The following is a 21,360-nucleotide window of genomic DNA, read 5'->3' as shown; positions in this document are numbered from 1 at the left end:
CTTAGAGCACAATCATCCCCGTCCCATTGGCTGGCCCCATTCACAACTACCTCTCAAAGGAGAAACCCATATAGAAGCTTTCCACAAGCAAACCTTTATAGCCTTAGCCTGGTGCAATTTAAGAGTGAGGTTCAGAAGCAATTAGAGAGAGCATTAATAGAGCCATTTTTCATAATTCGAAACATGAGTTTGCTGTTCAAAAGGCTAACTGTAGTGCTTGAAGCTAAGTGCTTAAAACTGCCCTGGAATCCTAAAGTAATATATCCTAATTACAATCACATTCCTTCAATCACAGATGAAAAAGTTCACACTTTCTCATGTTTGGCTGGGATCACTTAGAGTCATTTGTTGTAGCTGTGAGATCCCTTTCATGAGAATCAACATCTTCATTTGGTTTCCACATGAATAACTGCTGGAAGCTACAAAGTCTTTGAAGAGCATCTATTTTTGCCTTGAGGTCTGGTGGCGTCAGAGGTCACAGGAACCTCACAGATGAAAACTATCTGAGTGTGATTTCATCTGTGCTTACAGCCTTCTCACCAAGGGGAGGTCCCTGCATGTGTGGGGTTTCTCTATCTATACGGCTTATGTGTTTATTTGTAGTTAAAATGGTTTTCACCAGTTTCTGAGGAGCAAGGAATTTAAAGATGATCTACGATGCACGTTCATCAGAGAATGAATGTGGGAGAACTCCCCGGGACAGTTAACCCAGAAAACCGCTCCTTGGCCGCATTCAATGTTTGTTCTACTTCAGCAGTGGGACGTAAGCTTTGCCAAAGCTCCAAACTTCTCTTTCTGCGTACACAACTGCGATCTTTATTCCCTCGCTGGCTACACTTTATTGATACCTTTAAGTGGTGGAGAAAAGAAAAGGGTATCTGACGCAAGAGAGCTTTAACTATCTGGCAGCTAAGTGGGTTTCTCTTTCCCACGAAAGGTTGTGTGGCCAGGCCACTTCCCAGAGTGACTCAAAAAATTACTTGTCTTATAAAAAGGTGATAAAATGGCCAAATGACCTGGAGTAGTTCTGAGGGGTAAGCACTGAGTCTCAGATTGAAGATTATGCTCTGAGCACACACCAGTCAGACGCTGCTACACAAAAGCCTTAAGCGTGGCTGCATGGTATACCACTGCAATGGATACGTGAGCACCTGCCAGGAGCTGAGTGCTGAATCCACGGAGAGTAAGCGCTCCCGCGTGGCCCTAGACTTCAGACCACCTGCTTCGCGAGCGGTGGATTGCTCTTCAGCTGTGAGTCGAATCGTTCACTACTTGACAAAGCAGGTGAAAGTACGACATAAATTGCTACAACCTCTTGTGAGTCCCCAGTTCACTGCTTCCTCAGCTGCTCTCTCAGGGGATAATTAGAGAGAACGCTTGTCAAATACGGAAAGTTGAAATCACTAATGTGATGCTAAAACTTATCGCAGATCATTAAACATTTACTAGAGGTGCATAATGCAGAGATGCGGGAAATGACAAATCTTCACAGAAATTTTTGAGCTTAGAAATCCTATCAGCTTGATCGTTTCATTTTAGGGATGAAGAGACCAAGATCTGGGGAGGTCAAGGGTTTGGCAAGACTGAAACCCATCTTACCTTTCACCTCAGGGTTCCTTCTTCCATGTTATGCTTCCCCCTCCTCATGGAGGACCATTACTTCCCACCTAAACTCCTGGTTGTTTTTGAACATTTAGGGACACTCACCGGTGCATTCTGCTACCCTCTAAGAAAGGCCAGGATTCTTCCCAGTTCATCCAGCAACTACCTTTTTTTTTTTTTTTTTTTGCTGCCTGCACTGGGTTTCTGCCCCAATGCCAGTGATGACCACCCTCTCTCTTCTCTCCGTTGTCATATCCAGTAATATTAAAAATGTTGAACTCTGGTGAATTTCCCTCCAGACCATTACCAGGGACAAAAATAGTGAAATGAGAACAAATTGGAGTGACCCAGAAGAAAAGAGAGAGTATGCACCCAGAGAGATCACTTACTCTGGAGCCAGGATGTGGAGAGGTACCGTCTGGGGAGAGCCGAGTCCCCCGGCTTATGTCCTACATTGCCGAGAGGGGAAACCATGCACTGAAAATCTAGGTATGCCCTCAATTAGTAAGAGGAGACCATGGTTGCAAATGCTCGACAGAGCTGAACCACCAACCTGAAGCAAAGCTGTCTCAACTTTGGGTAATAGCTGTACTGAACAAAAACATCCTGAACACAGAGAGGGCTCAGCCTCTAAAGAAGCTGGACTTTTTCAGCCATAAACAATTGACTGAAATTAGACCCACGTGACCTCGAGCATAATGGGAGTCCCAGTAACACCATACTTCTACTGATCAAATTAGAACTCCTAAGACCTTGCTTCTTCACCCTTGTTTTCTTTCCCTGAGTGCTTCCCCTGTGCCGGGCACAGACAGCAGGGAACCTGAGAGAACCGTCTGCTGCACACGGGATACAGCCTTGGGAGGGGCCAAGGTCTGTGCAGGAAGGTGGTGGGGCACGCCAGAGGAGGAGGTGAGGAGGGGACAATGAGGCCAGAAGGACTGGCTGTGGGGAGCCAAGTGGAAAGCCAGGGGTAGGTAGCTGGGGTGGGGGGACAGTGCAGGCAGAAGTAACTGTGTGCGCCAAGCCTCCAGGGTGGGGGTGCACAAGGCATGCGTGAGGAGCGGGACCAAGGGGCATGAGGAAGACCAGATGGGGGTGCTGAAGAAATGGGCAGGGCCAGGCGGGAGTCCTGGCGGGGCGTCAGATGAGCTCATATAAGATCAGAGATGGGCCCTGAAGGGCTTGGAGTGGAGGATGGATCTTCTACAAAGCAGACCATGCTTGTTGTGTGTGGAAAGTGACCAGTGCAGGGCAGAGCTGAAAGAGGAAAACAACAGCCTATCGCAGGAGTTCAAGTGAGAGATGTGCAGGTCCTGACTGAGGGTTGGGCAATGAAGAGCACGAGGAAGGATGTTTTCGCAGTGGAATCTGGAATCAGGCTGGACGGGAAGCCAGAGCAGTGGGGCTGAGGCCATGTTTATGCGGTGCCTCCATGTGCCAGGGCCGGTTTCCCCACAAGTAACCATCTCCTTCGTATTCCCGGTCCCCATGCACCCATCATGGGGTGTCGTCCCAGACCCCAGAGTGTGGGCTCCTTTAAAGAATATTATCAAGCCCACCATAGTTTCAATGCTGTTGTGGTCTTTTCAAACAACAAAGCTATTTATGAGCAATTTTTTGGAGAGCCTAAGCAGACTTGAGCCTGCTTCTGGAAGAGTTTTGAGGGGATACAGGGCTAAGATTTGATTCCTGCTGCAAATGAGCTCTGGCTTGTTAGGAGAGGGAGGGAGAAACACTCAATTATGCTGTAGTATGAAAAGTGAAGCAAGAGCCCAGAGAAGGGGGTCTCTGGGGCCTCTGGTACACAGAAGGGCACCAGGGAACAGGTCTTTGCCTGGGAAAGGACAGGGAATACAGGAAAGACATCAAGGAAGCAGTGATCCCGAAATCGAGTCTTCTAGAAGACATGCCAGGGGGTTGCTGGACAGGCAAGGAAGGAGGACAGTTTAGATCGGGTGGGGAGGGGGTGTAAGGATACGGTGTGGTATTGCCAGGGCTTGTGGTACGAGGATAGGGAGTGACAGGAGACAAAGGTAAGGGCAGGCTGACGAAGAAGGCTAGAGTCTGGCCCTGATCCTGCAGGAAAGAAGTCACTGAAGGGCTTTCACCAGGGAAGTGGTGCGGCCACCAGAGTTTCAGCAGTCTAGAGGAATGACTGGATGGTACCAGCGAGGCGGCCACCCCCATCCAGAGCCCTCGTGAGGCTCCTATTCAGCCTCTACCACGCCTGCTGCTGGCTACTGACAGGAGTTGCTGATACATAGAGAGGGAAAAAGAGAAAAGAGTGAGTACCATATCCTAGGGTTCTAGTTTAAGTAACGGAGTGCTTTAGGGCACCTCAAAACAAAACTGGGAACACAGGGAAAGGCACTGTTTGGGAAGATTCCTTTAATTTTGGACATCTGAAGTGCGAACACATTTGCAGGACATCTTATGTATTTAGACTTACTTTGTTCCAGAAAGGATTTAAAGAGAGATTACACAAATAGACACAAGATAAAATAAAAAAAAATATATATATATATATGTGGAAAATAGAACTAGGGAAGTTCAGAGGAGGCTAGGAATTAAGTTAATAAAAACAACAACCACAACAAAACCATGTGCTGTAAGGCTCTTAACTTTCCTAGAAGCAGTCACAGATGCTTCCTAACAGCAGAACCAAAAAAAAAAAAAAAAAAAAAAAAAAAAAACCACACAGTTTACTTATCTCAGGGTCCAAAATGCAAAAACCACCCCACTCCTCCTAACCCCCAGCCCTTCCCTAAAATGCACAGAAGAGAAAAGGTCTCTGTGGTACTGAGGGAAGAGGACTCTGGTTGGAAACAAACCGGCTCTTCAGCAGGATCCCTGCAGTCAATACAGCAACCCATTCCCCAGAGCTGTTTCTTGAAACCTTCTCCAAGGGAGGCTCCTAGCATCAAGACAGTAGTTCAGACAGAAAATCACTGAGAGGAGTCACAAGGGTGGGGGTCCGCCCTAAGCCAGGGATAGAACTGGGAACTTCTAGAGGGATGTCAGAACTAGAAATCCTCCCTATGTAGTGTTTCTCATAAGAGAATCTTTCAAAACACAGAAAGGCATCACGTTCCTGGTTACACTGTCCAACAAATACCTGGAGAGCGTCACTCCATGTGTCAAGCCTCAGGCCCGGAAAGCGGGTTAGACTCAGGGATATGGAGGAAGAGGAACCTCAAAGTCCGAGGAAAGTCAGAAGGTGGACCCTGCCACGTGGCTGCATGGAAGAGCCCTGGCATTCTGGTGGGGGGGGGGGGGGGGGGGGGGCAGGGAGAGACACGCTGAGGTGACCAGAGGGAGGCAGTCATGAGGTGTGTGAGGGCAGTCTGGCTTGGGCAGCATCAGGATGGAAGGGGTAGATGAAGATGCACAAGGTGGCTGGCTGAGGGAGGGATGTGGAGAGACCGGCCAAAGAGGAACCCCTCAGCAGGCTGTGTGTTAGGGGCAGGAGAGAGAGGGGAACTGAGAGCCACCAAAGAGATGGCTTCCAGAAGGTGAAGATGCAGTGTGTGTTTATAGCAGCTGCCTTCAGTCCCTTCTGTAAGTAGGTGTTTTAGTTAAGGTATTCCTGGGGGCTGTGACAGGTAAACCCTACAAATCCCAGTGGCTCTGCACGATACAGGTTTATGTAACATACGAAACATAAAGTCACTCAGCAAATCCGGAGGTTGGGGGAGGGAGTCCTAGGGAATCAGGCGGCCAGGTGTTCCGCCTGCTTCAGCACGCATTCCCCAGGCCAACCTTGCGGGTCAACCTCTCATCTGCAGAACAGGGAGAAAGGGAGGACGATGTGCATAATAGTTTCCTAGGGCTGGCATAAATTACTCCAGACTTAGCTGCTTAAAAGAACAGACATCTACCCTCTTACAATCATAGAGGCTGAAAGTCTGAAATCAAGTGTCACCAGGGTCATGCTCCCTCTGGAGAGCTCTAGGGGAGAATCCTTCATTGCCTCTTCCAGCTTCTGGTGGGTCCTGGCAGTCCTTGGCATTCCCTGACTTGTATCACCTAACTCCACTCTTGGCCTCCACCTTCACATGTCATCTTCCTGGTGTCCTTCTGCCTTCACATGGCCTTATGAGAAAACCAGTCATTGGACTTAGAGCCCGCCCTAATCCACTATGACCTCATCCTAACTTCCATCTTAATTACATCTGCAAAGACCCTATTTTCAAATAAGGTCACATTCACAGATTTGAGGGTTAGGGGACTTGGACATACCTTTTTGGGGGACACAAGTAAATCATTACAGCATATAGGAGGCTTTTATGGGTCAGGTCTCAGAAGTGGCACACATCATTTCTGCTCACAACTCTCTCCCCACCCCCCACACTAAAACTTCACCATGCAGCCACACCTAACTGCACAGACGCTGGCTAGGCAGTGCCCCGTGCCCAGGGGCAAGAGGACAGGTGTTTAGAGAGCAGCTAGCCAGCTCTTCCATAAGTAGGGTGAGTAAGGTGGGCAAGTAAACTGTATTCCAAGGAAGGGGCAGGGACAGAGTCAAGGCCGTGGGGAGGGGAGAAGTAGAGCCCTGGGTCTGTGTCGGGAGGAGATGGAACCAAGAACACCGGTGGAAGTCACCAGTGTATCCTTGAAGCTAGCTGCAGCATGCAAACATCTGTGAAATGGCAAATGCTAAAAGAAAAGAGAGCTGGGATTTGTCTGGCTCTCTAACCCACTGTCTGATTTCTTTGAGGCCTGTCCTGGGCCATGCTTACTTGGCACAGCTCATCACATGTTCTCATGTGCCCACACTGCATACATTATGCACAGCTATGTTGGGAAACTCACGAGTGCTGTCTCTCCTTCAAGCAGCACTGGACATTCCCAGCGTCACAGGCCTGACAGTTCTTATATATATGTTGGGTCGGGAACCCTGGGTGGTACAGTTGGTTCAGCCTCCGACTCTTGGTTTTGGCTCAGGTCAGGAGATCGAGTCCCGACTTGGGCTCTGAGCTCAGCATGGAGTCTGCTTGAGACTCTCTACCGTGCACCCCCGCCCCCACTCTCTTGCATGAACACTCTCTAATAAATAAATCTTAAAAAACAAAACAAAACAAAACAGACGTGTTGGGTCAACCAGAAGACTGCCTGTTGGCAATGCACTAAAACAGTTATTAATGCCTTGGCATCACGTAATTAAGTATTTGCTATAGAAAGTGCCATGGCCTGCAACAGGACAGGGTCTAGCTCTTTCTGATGCAGCCTCATCACCCCCAAAGGTTCTGACCTTCAAACCTACACTATGTGGCAATAAGCAGGTGTTCTACAAGAGCCCAAGTTCAGGAAAAGCTAAAACGCGTGTGTGTGGATGTTCCTATGTGGAATACGACTTGAGCCTTTTGAGTGGCGCAACTGCAACGGCCGTGACAAGTGCAGACAAGGCCTCATCTTGTGAGGCAACCCTCAATCCTCAAGCAGAGGCCAAGGGCACAGCTGCACAGCCAAGGAAACCAGTCTTATGGCCTGAACAAACTCGTTTGAGAGACTGCTCACCATCTGAATCATTAAGTATCCCTTCTGGAACACAGCATGAAGATTGGCTTGTTGGGCCTTGTTATTTGACATTTATTCAATGCCTTCTGTAGGCAAAAGCACGATGTGAAAATACGATGCTGAAAGCACAGTACTGGACAGTGGTTTTTAAAAACTTCATAGACCACCCTAAGGGACTGAGATGGAGGTTAGTAATCATTATTATCATTATAGTAATAAAAACATTTATTGAACAGTTACTACATGCCAGGAACTGCACGTAGCATTTTGCACGCTTGTAATCCTCCTACCAGCCTTATTATAGATAAGGTGTCTTATTATCCCCATTTCACTGATAAAGGAACAAAGGCACAGAGAGGCTGGGTAGTTTAAGGTCACACAGCACTCTAAGTGACAGAGCCAGGACCAGAATCCAGCTAAGTTGTCTCCAGAATCTGTGTTATTAACTACTGCCCTACCACAAGTATTCTTATCTGTTTTATATACTGAGACTTTGCTATACAATTTCACTTAAATGAAGGGTCTAAAAAGTGGATACAGTCTAGCCATTTTTTTTAAAAGACCAATTAACATTGAGAACTGGAACAGCCTGTTTGGAAGAGCGACCCTCTGTCCTCAGAATACTGGTGGCAATTATGGTTATGACCTGACAGCTCCCATCTACAAAGAGCATGACTGAGGGCGTGGGGGAAGGGGGTGGAATTATACATAAACTTTGACACAGAAAAGAACCAAACCGTGGCGGGGGTTGGAGGGGATGGGGGTGGTGGTAAGTAGAGAGATGAATCAGTGTGAAAAATCAGCTGCATGAATCCAATTTTTGCAGGCAGTTCTGATGGCACATGGTAGGGAGTAAGTTCCCACTCTTTACTGCCTGGCAGAGGCCACTGCAAGAGAGAAGCAAGGGTACAAGAGCTGGGTGGTCAAGCACAGCCGAGCGCAAAGGGTCAGGCGGGCTCTGGGCCCAGCAGCATGATTGAGGGCTTCTTGTGCTGCTTAGCTCCCTGGGGAGCATGACCTTGACTTCACAGCTAAGTCTTGCAAGGAAAAAAATTGTTTGTTTGTTGAATGCCTGAGAGCCTGGAGGCTTTTTAAAGGGCTTTGCTGAAAAAAAAGAACTTTTTCTATGTTACTTGGAGACAACCATTGCTTGCCAAAACACTAGGTTAAAAAAGAATCACAAAGCTTGAAAGCTGGAAAGAATATTAGAGGCTGCCTAGCGTGCCTCCAGTGCACCAAAAGTATGACTGTAAACAATATGGAGACACCCCCGACCCCCCCCCCCCCAAGGTCTTATAGTGTGTGCTGACTTGAATTCAGCATGTTGTCCAGGTCCAGTCTGGTAAGAATATACTTTGAGAGTCCAGAGCTAATATCTGGCAGCAGTACTGGGTAAGATGACTTTTATTCCACACTACAGTCCCCAAACACCTCAGGAATGCAACCTAAAAAGTCCATAGCACATGCTTTTACATCAGTCCCAGAGGTAATGTGCCCTTCCATGCTCAAGTCATCTGTACTGTAATGCAAAATTTATTTTACCTCGCATACTTTTATGATAGTCTAAGACATACTAAAGTGGCAGACTCTATCTACAGTGTTAGTAGTAACAGTAGTAATCATAATATTATTGATAATCAATATTAATAACATTTATTAAATGCTTTCCATATGGCAGAAAGGCACTTGTCTGAATTCTTCAAATGCATTCAATCAGCACATAAGAATACTTTTACATACATTGTATGTGTTACTTCTTCATGCTCCTGATGGCCAGTCTCCCCCCCCCCCTCGGCACCCCCCCCCCCCCCCCCCCCCCCCATTGCAAGCTCCAGGGAGTTTTGTTTCCATTATTAACTAAGTATCTAGTTCCCACAATACTGCCTGGCACACAGTGGGCACAGCAGATACTTTTCTGAATTGAATTAACTCATTTAATCCTCACGGTGACTCTATGGTCCAGGGACTGTTAACGTTCCCACTTTATAGATGAGGGAAGCAGCATACCAGACAGCTGAAGAGCTTGCTCAAGGTCACACAGTCAATGAGGGAGCTGGAATTCAAACCCAGGCCTCCTGGCTTGAAACTCTGCACTTTTAACAAATACTGAGCACTCCTGACTCTCTGTTTCAATACAGACAATAGCTAACATGTACCCAGTGCTTACTATGTTGCTGCCACAGAAGATAAATGACTAATGGGCATGCTCTCATTTAATACCCACCTGGGGGATTTTTTAAAAAATTAAAAATTGTCAGACTTCCCTTAGGCTTACTGAATCGGCATCGTTGAAGGTGGGGCTGGAAGTCTTTACTCTGAAAGCCCTCTGGGTGATTCTTATGTAACCACTCGGAACCACTGGTGGAGCCCAAATCCCCTTTTTTACTGATAGGGAAATTGAAGCCCGAAGTAATTGCCTTTCTCAAGTTCCCACTGATAGCCAGGGGCAGAGCTGAAACTAGAACCCAGGTCCCCTTCCTTTTTCCCTTTCCAAGATTCTGCTTGGTGTGTACTCAGTAGCATTGGCTGTTTCTAGCATGGAATAATCTTTCTGCCCTACTATCGCTGTCCACTAACAGTCTGCTGAGACACCACCTGCCATAGGGCATTAGGAAGACTATTTCAGTTTCTCCTCGGTTGAAATTTTTTTAACATTACTGAGAGACAAGAGCCTACATACAGAATCCTGAAGCAATGAAGAAACAAAGGTTTCTGGAGTGCAGATGTAGGACATTGCCCTTGGTTGCCTCAAGGAGATGGTAACAGAAAGCGCACTGGGCTGGGAGCCTGGAGACCCGGAGGTAAACTCCAAACTCGTCCCAAACTGTGATACGGTCCAAAATTCACATCCCTCTCAGAGCCTCAGCTTCCTGCTTCGGAAACAAGTGGAGTTAAAAGGATCTTATTAATGGTTCTCAGAGATGTCGTCCACACCTCTGAAATTCAGTGACTACTCCATAACATCCAGCCAGAGACGGAGCTGGCTGGCTCAGCTCCCCGCACCCCTGAGGCCCTGCTCCATTCCACTCCCCCCCACCAGCCCCCGGCCTCTTGGCTTAGGTGCCAACAGGCCGACAAGATACCTCAAACCGCAGCCCAGAGCAGCTTTTCAGTTGCCATCTCTATCAGCCCTGGGGAGGCTCGGCCCCATGAGAACCTGCGCGACAGGGGTTGCCCCAGATCTGAGCCTCCCGGGAAGCTGTGACCCAGGCTCCTGGGAGCTTCCCAACTGTCCGGTGCTGGCCTTCACAGCCGCCCTCAGAGGCCCTGATTTCCTGACTCCAGCACTTTGTCCAGCACTGAGTGTTAAGGCTGCGCATGTCTCCAAGCTGAACTCCTTTCTTATCCTGAACTAGCAGCTCACAGCTTAGTGGCTGCCTGAGCACCACCTCTCCCTCAGTGTTACCTACTGCTCTCCAGAGGAGGAGCGGACTCTCTTTCATCTCTTTGTTTGAAATACCGTCCCCTGCCGCGATGCCCATTCACGCTGCCATTACCACTACCACCATGGGTAGGCCACCTGCCGCTGCCATTGCCCGCTGCCGCCCCCAGCATGCCGCCCACTGCCTGCCCCTTGGTCGGGGGAGCCAGTGAAACCGCCTGGGATGGGTTTCCGCTTCCCAGCCTCAGCCCCCTCACACCCCGGGGTTCCCCCTGACTCATCCCTCTGGTACCTTCCCAAGGAGTAGTGGCTTTCCAGAAGCCCTCACAGAGGGTTCCGGGGCATCAGACACCTAAAGCAGCAACTGGCCCCACTTCCTCCTGAGGGAGGAGGAGAGTCTCTTCTTAGGTCACGACGGGGTATGGCTTTGGTTCAAGTCAGCTTCATACCTCAGACTGGGGGCCCTGATGTTTGACTCCGCATTCGTGTGTCTTAATAACCCAAGATACAGGAGGATTATTTAAAAAAACAAAAACAACAACAAGAAGATGTGAAATAAAAAGTTGGATATAAACCTAAGAGAACATTTTCAGAGAGTGGCTAAGGGAGACCCACAGCTAAAGTGCAGGTGCAGCTATCTGAGGGGAGGGCGATTCAGGACTCAGGATGGGGTAGTGGTTACGTGCATGCACTTGGGACTCACGGGCCAGAGTCTGAATCTAGCTGCACAGTGTACTGTAGGATGTGGACAAGGTACAGGATCTAAGGCGTGGTTTGCTCATCTTTGTGATAATTAATGAGTAATGGCCTCCTTCATGGAACCATTGACCTGAACTGGTATGCCATTTAAAAATCTCTACAACAAAACTATGAGAATTTAAAAGTCATCTCAAAAGAACAGAACAAGTTTTGCTAAAACATCAGTATAGTCATACCCTACCCCGGTTAATATCATCTTTCTTCCTTAGCATGAAATGAGTATTGCTTTCTGTGATGAACTTTCTAAGGACAAATATATTCAGTATGCTATTTACTTGCAGGCTTTTTCATTATTCAAATATGCTCTCAAAGATGAAAGTGGATCACAGTGAGACAGCTAGTTCTTTGATATCTGACAATTTAAGCTGAACTTACTGCATCTCTTCTAAAACTAACAGTGACAAAATTAAAGTAACAAAAGAGATCACTGGTGTTTGGGCTTTAAAGATAATGACATCCAAGTTGTAACTTCATCAGCTCAATGGGGGAAAATGTATCAAAAACAAAGACACCATCACTAACTGCACTTAACATGAATTCCCTTCTCAATGCCCAGGGCTGGCTGAAACTGCCAAACATTCATCAAAGTCAATTCCCTTGGTCCTGGGAAAACAACTTAGACTACATGTCCCAGTAGCCTTGTTTTCTCGGGATGGCCAACACCTGAATTGTAGCAGCCAGCGGAAAGCATGCAGATGTGATAGGTACCTCTTCTGAGCCAGGGGCATAGAAACCTCCCTTGGCTGCTCACCCCCTCCACACTCTTGTCCCTTTCCAGCTGACTGAATGGAGATGCGCCCCCAGAGATCAAGTGTTAAAGATGAGAGCCTCCTTCATCCCGGATCCCTGCAAGAGACAAAGTCACTGCTTCTCCAGACTAGTGAATTTGAGGGTCTACTGTTTCCACACTTAGCCTACCTGATATACCATTGTACAGCAGGAAACATCTGTACCTTTCCTTATACAAATCATGAAATCATTTATCTCTCATAAAAAGGAAAATTGAGGGGTACCTGGGTGGCTCAGTCGGTTAGGCATCCGACTCTTAATTTTGGCTCAGGTCATGATCTCAGAGTCGTGAGATCGAGCCCTGTGTCAGGCTCTGTGCTGGGTATGGAGCCTAAGATTTTCTCCCTCCCTCTCCCTCTGCCCCTTTCTCTAATTAAAAAAAAAAAAAAAAAAGGAAAAAGGAAACATCACAATATGTTAAAGATCCCCCTAAAGTCATTGAAGCATAATGCTTAATGGGCACCCTGAAAAAAATCAAATTACTTAGTACAACATTCTTATTAGGTGGTTATAGAATTGATGCACAAATATTTTCCTGAAGAGCGAACCCAGTCTTCTCCATGGCAGCTCCCCACATCTGTGTACAGCTCGCACTGAGTTTGCACCGAGGACGATGACAATAAAGCAGTTAACCATTACTGAGCAGGTACTGTGGACCTGGCTGCGTGCTGAGTGCATTCTTCGAATCTGCTCATCTAATCCTCCCTGGAAAGGGGGTGCTACCATCATGTCCATTTACAGGCAGCAAAACTGAGGCCCTGGAAGCATGAGATTGGCCCAAGGTCGCATACAACTAAAAGTGGCAGAGCCAAGATTCGACTCAGCCAGTCTGAGCCCCTGTTCCTAACCATGGCCCTGTCCTCTTGTGGTTGTCACCTCTGTCCCCAGTTCATGGAGAACAACCCTTACCACTCTCCCCCATATCTCACAAATACCCAAAGATCTCTTGCACCAACACAAATTGTCTTTCCATGCGACTAAAAAACTCTGGTTCATCTCAGTTTTTCTCTTCCCTTCAAACGTGGCTCTGAACCCCTTCACCACTCTGGCCTCTCTTTGGAATGTTCCTGTTCATTCACACACATGTTGAATTGTGTCATCTAGAGAGACACTTCAGGTATAAAATGTAGTTCTTCCCCCCAAAGAGCTGGTGTGAGGATTAATCAGGTTATTCGTGTGAAGCACTAGAAACTAGAAACAGTGTTGAGACAAAATAAGCCAACAGAAACCATTAGGCATTGTTTGCCTTATACCTCCAATGCTTCATCCTAGGATTACAGGAGGTTCTGGTGTCTGTATCACACTGCTGACCAGACTGAATTTACTGTTCACTTAAATACATTTTTTAAAAATGTGAGCCACTGATAAGCTTCATCTCTTGCATTCTAATTTTTTTCCTCTTTCAACAGGTATTATACTTTACCTTCACTGTTATTAAACTTTACCTGGTTAGGTTTAGCCCACTTTCCCCGGTACTAAAGGTCTTTTTGTATCTTGTTAACTCATCTTACCTGATTTCACATGATCAGCAAATTAGATGATTGAACCCTAAAAATCTTGGGTGATGGCTTAAGTGGTCCAAAGATACAGCCTTGGGATTCTACACTTGGAAGTTCCCTCGTGACACTGACCCACTGTTTCAGCCTCAGCAGCCAGGGATAAAGTTACTACCTTGACCACAACCATTTCATGCCAGTGTTCCTAAGTGCAAATATTCCATTTCTACAAATACCACGAGACTTCCCAGCCCAGCCCCTCCTTGGGCTGGGGTAGAGAAAAGTTGTTCAAAGCATGACTTGGGGGGCAGGGGGGGATGATGGAACCACAGCCAGAAGGATGCTCTCCCAGGGGCCCAACCATAAGAGACCAAAAGCCCACACAGGGGCATGCCTGACCCATTTCAAAGATGGGAATCCTAGCCTGGTGCAGAACTACCCGATAGACAGCGGGAGTCTGAGATAAGGAACTGGATCATGCAAGAAATCCTTCCTCTGACTCGTGCTTTTCAAGGAAAAGGACCTATGTTCCAAAGTATCAGGCTGGCCAAAGGAATTGGCAGCCAGCTGATAGAGGAGCAGCGTCAGGGAGCAAAAGGGGCAACATCACCATAGATGATGTCCTGCGTGTGGTGTTTGGCTGCAGTGGGGGATGGCATGATGCCTGATGGCCTTGGGAGTTGGGCACTTTAGCCTCAGGCCAGGAAGAGCTAGAATTTTTAAACCCTGAGGACACCATGGCTCCTTCCAGGCTCTCTCAGATGCCCAGGGGTAGACTTCAGAGCAGGGATTCTTAAGTATTGCAGAATCACCTGGAAGGCTCACTAAAACACAGTTTGCTGGGCCCCACCCACTGGGTTCTGATTTAGTAGGTCTGGGGTAGAACCCTAGAATTTACTTTTCTAACAAGTTCGCTCCTACTGCTTCTGGTTTGGCCACACTTTGAGAACCACTGATTTAGGGCAAGGGTTGTCAGAGACAGGTTCAAAAAATCCAAGGTGGGGGGAGGGGAGAGACACGAAGGAAATCCAGAGAGAGAAGGGCCTCTTAGGTGCCCTCTGTGTAGACAGGGGCGGCTTGATGGGAGAAGTAAAGACAGTTTTGAGTCATCAAAGTCTCTGTGTATTTGTGAACATCTGATAGTAGTATTTTCTTTCTGCTATTCCCTTCTACAGGTTATGGATACAGCTAAGGGATTATGTAAATATATACCACAAAGATGGGGGCCATGCAGAAAAAGGGGAGACACAGCAATTCACCTTTCATAGGAGAGAATGGTGATTAATTTTCATTTCTCTCTACACTGTTTTTCAGAAACCTGTGAAACAGCGAAAGACGTGGGGAACTTAACGTAGTTAATGGAAAATCAAATGTATTTCTGAACTCAGAGGAAGGCTACTATCAAAGTAGCAGCCCACTGGCAGGTATGGATAGATGAATCCCTTATTAATAAGTAGTTTCAGGAAGGTTCTGTACTGGGCATGTATGTCCATGAACATAAAAAGGAGTGAATAGTTCTTTACATTCCCTTGGGTTGGACCAAGTTATATCATGTTTCACTGTCTTACCACTAGAAAAGGGGAGAAGGCTGAGAGATGAAACACCACAGAGGTATAACTGGTTTTGAATTTAGAAATGTAAGTCCTGTTTAATACCTAACTCCTATCCTCAAGAAAATTCAGACTTGCCAGAAGAATTCACCTCTGAATGGATACGGAAAGCTGTAAATTACATGGGGTGTGTGTGGGGGGGGGGGCGGTAATTCTGGACATTTGAAAATGAGGGAAAGAGAAAGGAAAGAAACCACCCTGGCTGGACTTACTGGCTTCATTTTAAGGACAATTAGTGGAATGCTTGCTCACTCCTGTAGATAGAGCTACATCATGAGCACATTTGACCTTCCTGATCCTTTCCTAAGAGGACCTTCAACATGACAAAATGGGGGTCTGAATTCATGGCAGCTATCTTTTATAAGATAGTCAGCCAGGCAATCCAGAAAATGCTTATTTTCAATAGATGATCATCAAAATGAAAACAAAATTTACAATGGTCTCACAGAACTTTGGGGCCTTTGGAAACGGATAGCCTCCCTCATTTTGAGAAAATATTCCTTATATCATGAATGAATGAATTGGACCACCGAAAGCTTATCTGCCTCACTACTGCAATGCATTTAAAATCGCTTTTAAGTGCAGCCATCCCCTCAATGACACCACACAAACCATGTTAGGTGAAATCAAAGATGCCACTAATCATAAAATGTCATCATTTTACATACAAAGAGCAAAGAAAAAATGATAATTAGAATCTCTTGATATTAGAGATGTTAAAATGTGGTAAACAACGTGGGTCTTAGCATGGATGGGAAATCCCAGGGTAGGGTGCATTCATTAAGAATAGGGTGCTCTAACTTCCAGGCTTGGGTGGATGGCAGTCCTGCTCCGTAGGAGCTGTGGGACCTTGGGCAGATCACTTCACCTTGCTGTGCTTCAGTATCCTTATGTGATCTTAACAAGGCCTACTTCTCACTAAATTGCTGTGATGTTACAGTATTTAACATGTGCCTAGCACTTATTAGATGTCTGATTGCTTCTGTTACCATAAATCGGGCAAGAGTGGAGTCATTAAGTTAACAAATCTTAAATGGTTTTCTTTAATCTGAATGAGTTCACCCAGTCTCAGCTGCCAAACTTATAGACATTGTTTGAAATAAGTGGAAACAGCTTTGCTTCCTTAGTGCCTTAGCTCTCTAGAAATGAAATGAAATAATCTAAAATGGAGTCAAAGCATCTCCTTAAACTGAAGAATCACTCAGAGCCCTAAGGAGCCAATGACTCAAACACCATGGGTGATAGTTTGCATATTGCTTTGCGTGACATTTGCATGCTACCAATTCTTTTTCGCTTGAAGTGAAAACCCGCCCACCATCTGCTTCTTTCCTAGTCCTTCACGATCCCCTAGGTGTTCAGTTGGCTGCCTATACCTAGGAAAAATAAAGCAACTGTCATGCATCAAGTAGTTATTGCATGTTCCTCTCTGGCTGGTTAGCTCAGCTGAAGAGAGAAGGGCAAGTCTGTCCCAGACTCTGCACCAGTCACCTGGCATCACCGTGGACCATCCTACACCAAGGGTAATCACTGACTCAGAAACCACTAAGCCACAAACAACATGAGGCAGCTCTTCCTGAAAACAACCCCTGACACACATGTGCCTGATGGTGAATCAGATCATTCATAGCTCACTACTTAGCTCAGCAAATAGTTCCTTTTTTTTTTTTAAAGATTTTATTTATTTATTTAATTGATAGAAAGAGATACAGCGAGAGAGGGAACAAGTAGGGGGAGTGGGAGAGGGAGAAGCAGCCTTCCCGCTGAGCAGGGAGCCCGATGTGTGGCTCAATCCCAAAACCCTGGGATCATGACCTGAGCCGAAGGCAGTCACCTAACCAATTGAGCCACCCAGGTGCCCCAGCAAATAGTTCCTGACCACAAGCAGCTTCTGAATCAAACCAGAGTGAAACTTCTCTTCTCTTGAGTGTGAAGAATTACGGGGTAGTGAACCTACGACAAAGATTTGCTTTTGCTCTCAAAGCTGTCAAGATTTAAAGTAAACATACAGCAGCCAATACCTGGCAATAAAGAAGAAAAAACAGCACCTAATTAATCAGGGACCTGTTGCTAGAAACCTCTGTCAGCTCTAATCATCTGTTTAAATTCAGCCCTCAGATTCATGACTACTTGCCCATAAGTGATAATGGACTTACATTTATGTAAGTCTGATCAGAATTCACTTAGTTGCTGTTTCTTGGGAATAACTGAATATTTTTTTGTAAACTCAAATACCTATAATATATTATTAGTACATAAACTAGGCAGTGATCCTACTTAAGATGATACTGAACATCTGTTGTTCACACAAGAGTTGAAAACAGCACCCTAATGAGTAAGTGTCCTGTAAGTTATCCTTTAGATCGTGCATACAAATAACAACTCCTATTGCTCTTAGGTTTCTATAGGACATATGACCCACACATGAACAGCAAACCCAACCAATCAGCCATAAAACCCCAAATTCATATCTGGATACTGGAGCTGGAACACTACACATGTAATTAAACTTAGCAGGTTTTTAAAGATACTATTTTATCATAGGATAATTTGTACGTGTGTGAACTTTATAGCTTTAATAAGAATAAAAGTACCTATTAGACATTTCAAATTATTGCGAACAAACTTGTAAAACATCAGACTTTTATCAACACTTAGGAACACGGGACCTGTGTTATACTGTTATTTCAGAAACAACTCTAAGAAGGATAAAAATTACCCAAAAAATCAACAAGTATAGCATTACTTTACTTTCCAAAAGTGTCACTCCTCATGGGATAACCTATAGGATGCCAAAAACTGTAGGTTTTATCTAGTCCACCACCACCATTTTTATAGATGAGGAGTTCAAGACCTGGTCCAGAAATTGGCACTTTAAAAACAAAATTGGGGAGGGGCGGGAGAAAAGGATCCCAGAAGAACAGTACTTGCAACTGGCAGGTCCAGACAGGGCCCTAGAACCTCTGCGAAGTGGGGTCGAGGCCGTGGCTGGGTAAGTGGCTGCGTTAAAGAGCTTGGAGCCTGGAAGAGGAGAAGGCACAGGGGAGGATAACCCAACATGGAGATGCTCTGGGCCCAGAAGCTGGGTTACCTTCTGAGTCGGAGATAGTCTGGTGCAAGGTGCTTCCCTGGGATGAGGGGTGGACCTGTCCCCAGGGAACAAGGCATTCTGGCACCTCCCTACTCACTGAAAGGGCTAGAAAAGCAAAGTCATTACCAAGGGCGTGGAGCTAGCCATAAAGACAAAGGACTATGAAAGCAACAGCTCAATCACTGATTCAGTCTCCCTCCAAGCGGAAGGGCATCACCTCCTGATCTGCACGAAACACAACGGGCCCATAGGCCAGCTCCTCAGTGCCTGTCTTAAAGGCCCCTGAAGATTGGGGATTCCTATTTTTGAGAAGCTCAAACCCTGGGGTGGAGAAGGAAAGGAGAAGGAGCAGCTGTGCTGACTACCCTCCACTGCCCCAGAGATGCCGTCTTGGTCTGTGTGCATGCCCTGCCTGGCTGACCTCTAGGCCCACTACTCTCTGGGCTACTTGTCACCTGGCTCTCAGCTGGGCTCCCAGCTGGGCTCGTCCATTGGGAAGCCCTGGCAAGAGATGGGGGGAGGGGGAGAATGGGAAGAGAAAGAAGTCCAAGTGTTTGGTGACCCCACTCTCCTGGGCTCTGCTGTAGTAAATCCTCCCTGGGCCCTTGCAGGCTTTAGGTGGTAAATGTCTGCCTGAGCCCTAGCGCTCCTAGCAGGTTTCCTTTCACTCCTTCATTCAGTTGACCCACCTGAGTAGGAGTCTATCGTCTGCCAGGAGTCTGACATGACACTAAAGAATAGAAGCCATGGGACACACACGGTATCCTACAGACACTCCACTTACCCAGCACAATGTTATGTTGACATGGAGATATCTTAGAGACTTTAATGGAAATCCACGTACACAGTGAAAAGAAACAGACCTTCAAAACCCATCAATTGTCCAACCCCAAATACTGCTGCCTTGGAAGTTCACTCTCTCTGACTCTGGGCTCTTCAGTGGGAAGACCGGGAAAGGATGCTTAACTAGAGGGAATGAAGACCCCCACAGGCTCTCCAGCTTTGTAAATGGAAGTAAAAGTAAGGTAAATTCCACTGCTGCCTGAGGGAGTCCCTCTTCAGCCAGGACCTGATGTTGACAGGGAAGGGGGGGGATGTGGGGCCAGACCTGGAGCAGGGCCAGGGCAAGCAGGGATGCTGGAAGAGGCATGTGACCCAGAGGGAGGGGACTGAGGAATGAGGGCATCCTAAGACCACAGACTGTGCAGGGAAATCACTCGTCCTCTGAGGACATCTTGCAGAGTCCAGTACTCTTGATTGCTTTCAAAACAAAGAGTCTTTAGCAAGAAGCCAACATATGCTGTGAATAAAGGGGCAGAGACGTATGTAAAACATATCAGAACACTTTTCACAAAGTCTATAATTGTAAAATTCCCTGCACCTAAACGGAGGACACATCAGTATTTAAAATAAAAGCCAAGTTCATCTTATTCCCGGTAATGCTGGATAGCGTAGGGGTTAACCATAATCTCTTGGCCAAAATTCCTTTCAGTTGAGCCCAGAAAAGAGGAGAATACAGCCTCTGAGGGCTTGCGCATAAAAGGAGAAACTCATGGGTTTCTGGGAGGGGACAGAGCGAAGTCACTGAGCAGAAGTGGAACCAGCTGGGGAGCCCTCCCGGGTCCCTTCCAAACACCCCTTCATTCAAATCCCTCTCCTCCCTCCTCTCACTCTCATGGTTTATGCTTCTGCAGTCAAAAAACATTTGGATACTACCAGTTTAGATTGGCCACAGGTAGTAATCACAGGTATATAGATTCATCACAAGTATATACACAAACTGTTACCATGGGCGAGTAGAAGACAGCCTTTACCTTTTCACACCAGCCTGATAATTCATCTTTTTTTTTTTTTTAAAGATTTTATTTTTTATTTGACAGAGAGAGACAGCGAGAGAGGGAACATAAGCAGAGGGAGTGGGAGAGGGAGAAGCAGGCCTCCCGCTGAGGAGGGAGCCCGACGCGGGGCTCGATCCCCGGATCCCAGGACCACGACCCCAGCCGAAGGCAGACGCCTAACGACTGAGCCACCCAGGCGCCCCCTGATGATTCATCTTAAATGCATTTTATTCAGATGTAGAAGGATCCCCGTTCTCAATATCTAATCAACATCTATTGCCAACAATTTCATTCTTTTAAGAAAGACAGAAATTATCGAAGGCATTGGAAATCAGTCAGAGCCAGGCAGAGAATCTGCTTACCTGCTATCCCCAGCATTTGCCACATACAGCTTCCCCAAAAGGCAAACCACAATGAGCGCCGTGCAGCCACCAGATATATTATACGAGCTCCTCTCTCGTTCTATTTGTAGGTCCTGGAGAAGGAAACAAGGTCAGTGTTGGATTGGGTGGGAACTCTTATCAAAGACTTTCTCAACCTCACTCCCTTACACAGCTCTCAGCGTCTATGCTTCAAAGACGGGACAAGACAATCTTCAGCACCTTCTATCACCTGAAGAGCATTTCTCACTGAGGACACCAACATAAAACTGTCGTCTGCTAGACCATCTGTAGGCCAGAGACAGGAAACAAGGGGTGGCAAACAGATCCAATCAGAACAAAAACGAGGACAAGAAAATCAGCTGTATTCAACAAATACAACTTGTGGAAAATTTAGTCTTTGTAGAGACCACCTGAGCTGCCACATGAGCAATACAATCGACAGGCTGATAAGGCCAAGTACGTGAACCTGAGCAATGTTTTTAACCCCAAAGTCTCCCAATAAATAGCTGCTTTTACAGCTAGATAAGAGAAGTGACTTGAAGGACGGTGTCCTCTATTCAAAGCAGGCAGGGGAGTCAACCCCCTGTCTTATTAATCAAAGACAGAAGCTCCCAAACTCTGATCCGACTTCATCTTCCCCCAGCCACTGATTCACAACAGGGACACACATTCACAGCGACAGCCAACATTCACTGAGCACGTCTTCTATGTCGGGCAGGGCGCGAAGCGCTGTACATAGGGAATCTAGCGGATCCTCACAACCCTATTATCAACCTCAATGTTCGGATGCAGAAGGAGGGTAACTTGCCCATTTTTACCCAGTTGGAGTTTGGATTTCTGGTTCTCCTCCTCCAAAGCTTATTATTACCTGCCACCTAATGAGGCCTCCCCAAGAA

At 46.6% G+C, this 21,360-nt stretch overlaps 1 protein-coding gene across 2 annotated transcripts in view; it reads right to left on the bottom strand.

The window, feature by feature from the left end:
* The window catches only part of PPM1H (protein phosphatase, Mg2+/Mn2+ dependent 1H), a 244,476-nt gene that overhangs the window by 105,249 nt on the left and 117,867 nt on the right, over positions 1-21,360 (bottom strand). For both annotated transcript variants that reach the window (XM_035002242.1, XM_035002243.1), the window contains exon 4: positions 20,444-20,556. In XM_035002242.1, coding sequence (XP_034858133.1) covers positions 20,444-20,556 — 113 coding nt within the window. The remainder of the gene's footprint in view (positions 1-20,443; positions 20,557-21,360) is intronic.

This window comes from Mirounga leonina, unplaced genomic scaffold (genome assembly GCF_011800145.1).
Source record: "Mirounga leonina isolate KUSES-001 unplaced genomic scaffold, KU_Mleo_1.0 Mir_126, whole genome shotgun sequence".
NCBI classification, from domain to species: Eukaryota; Metazoa; Chordata; class Mammalia; order Carnivora; family Phocidae; genus Mirounga; species Mirounga leonina.
Note: the sequence above shows the minus strand (reverse complement) of the source record. Positions and strands in the feature narration are given on the sequence as shown.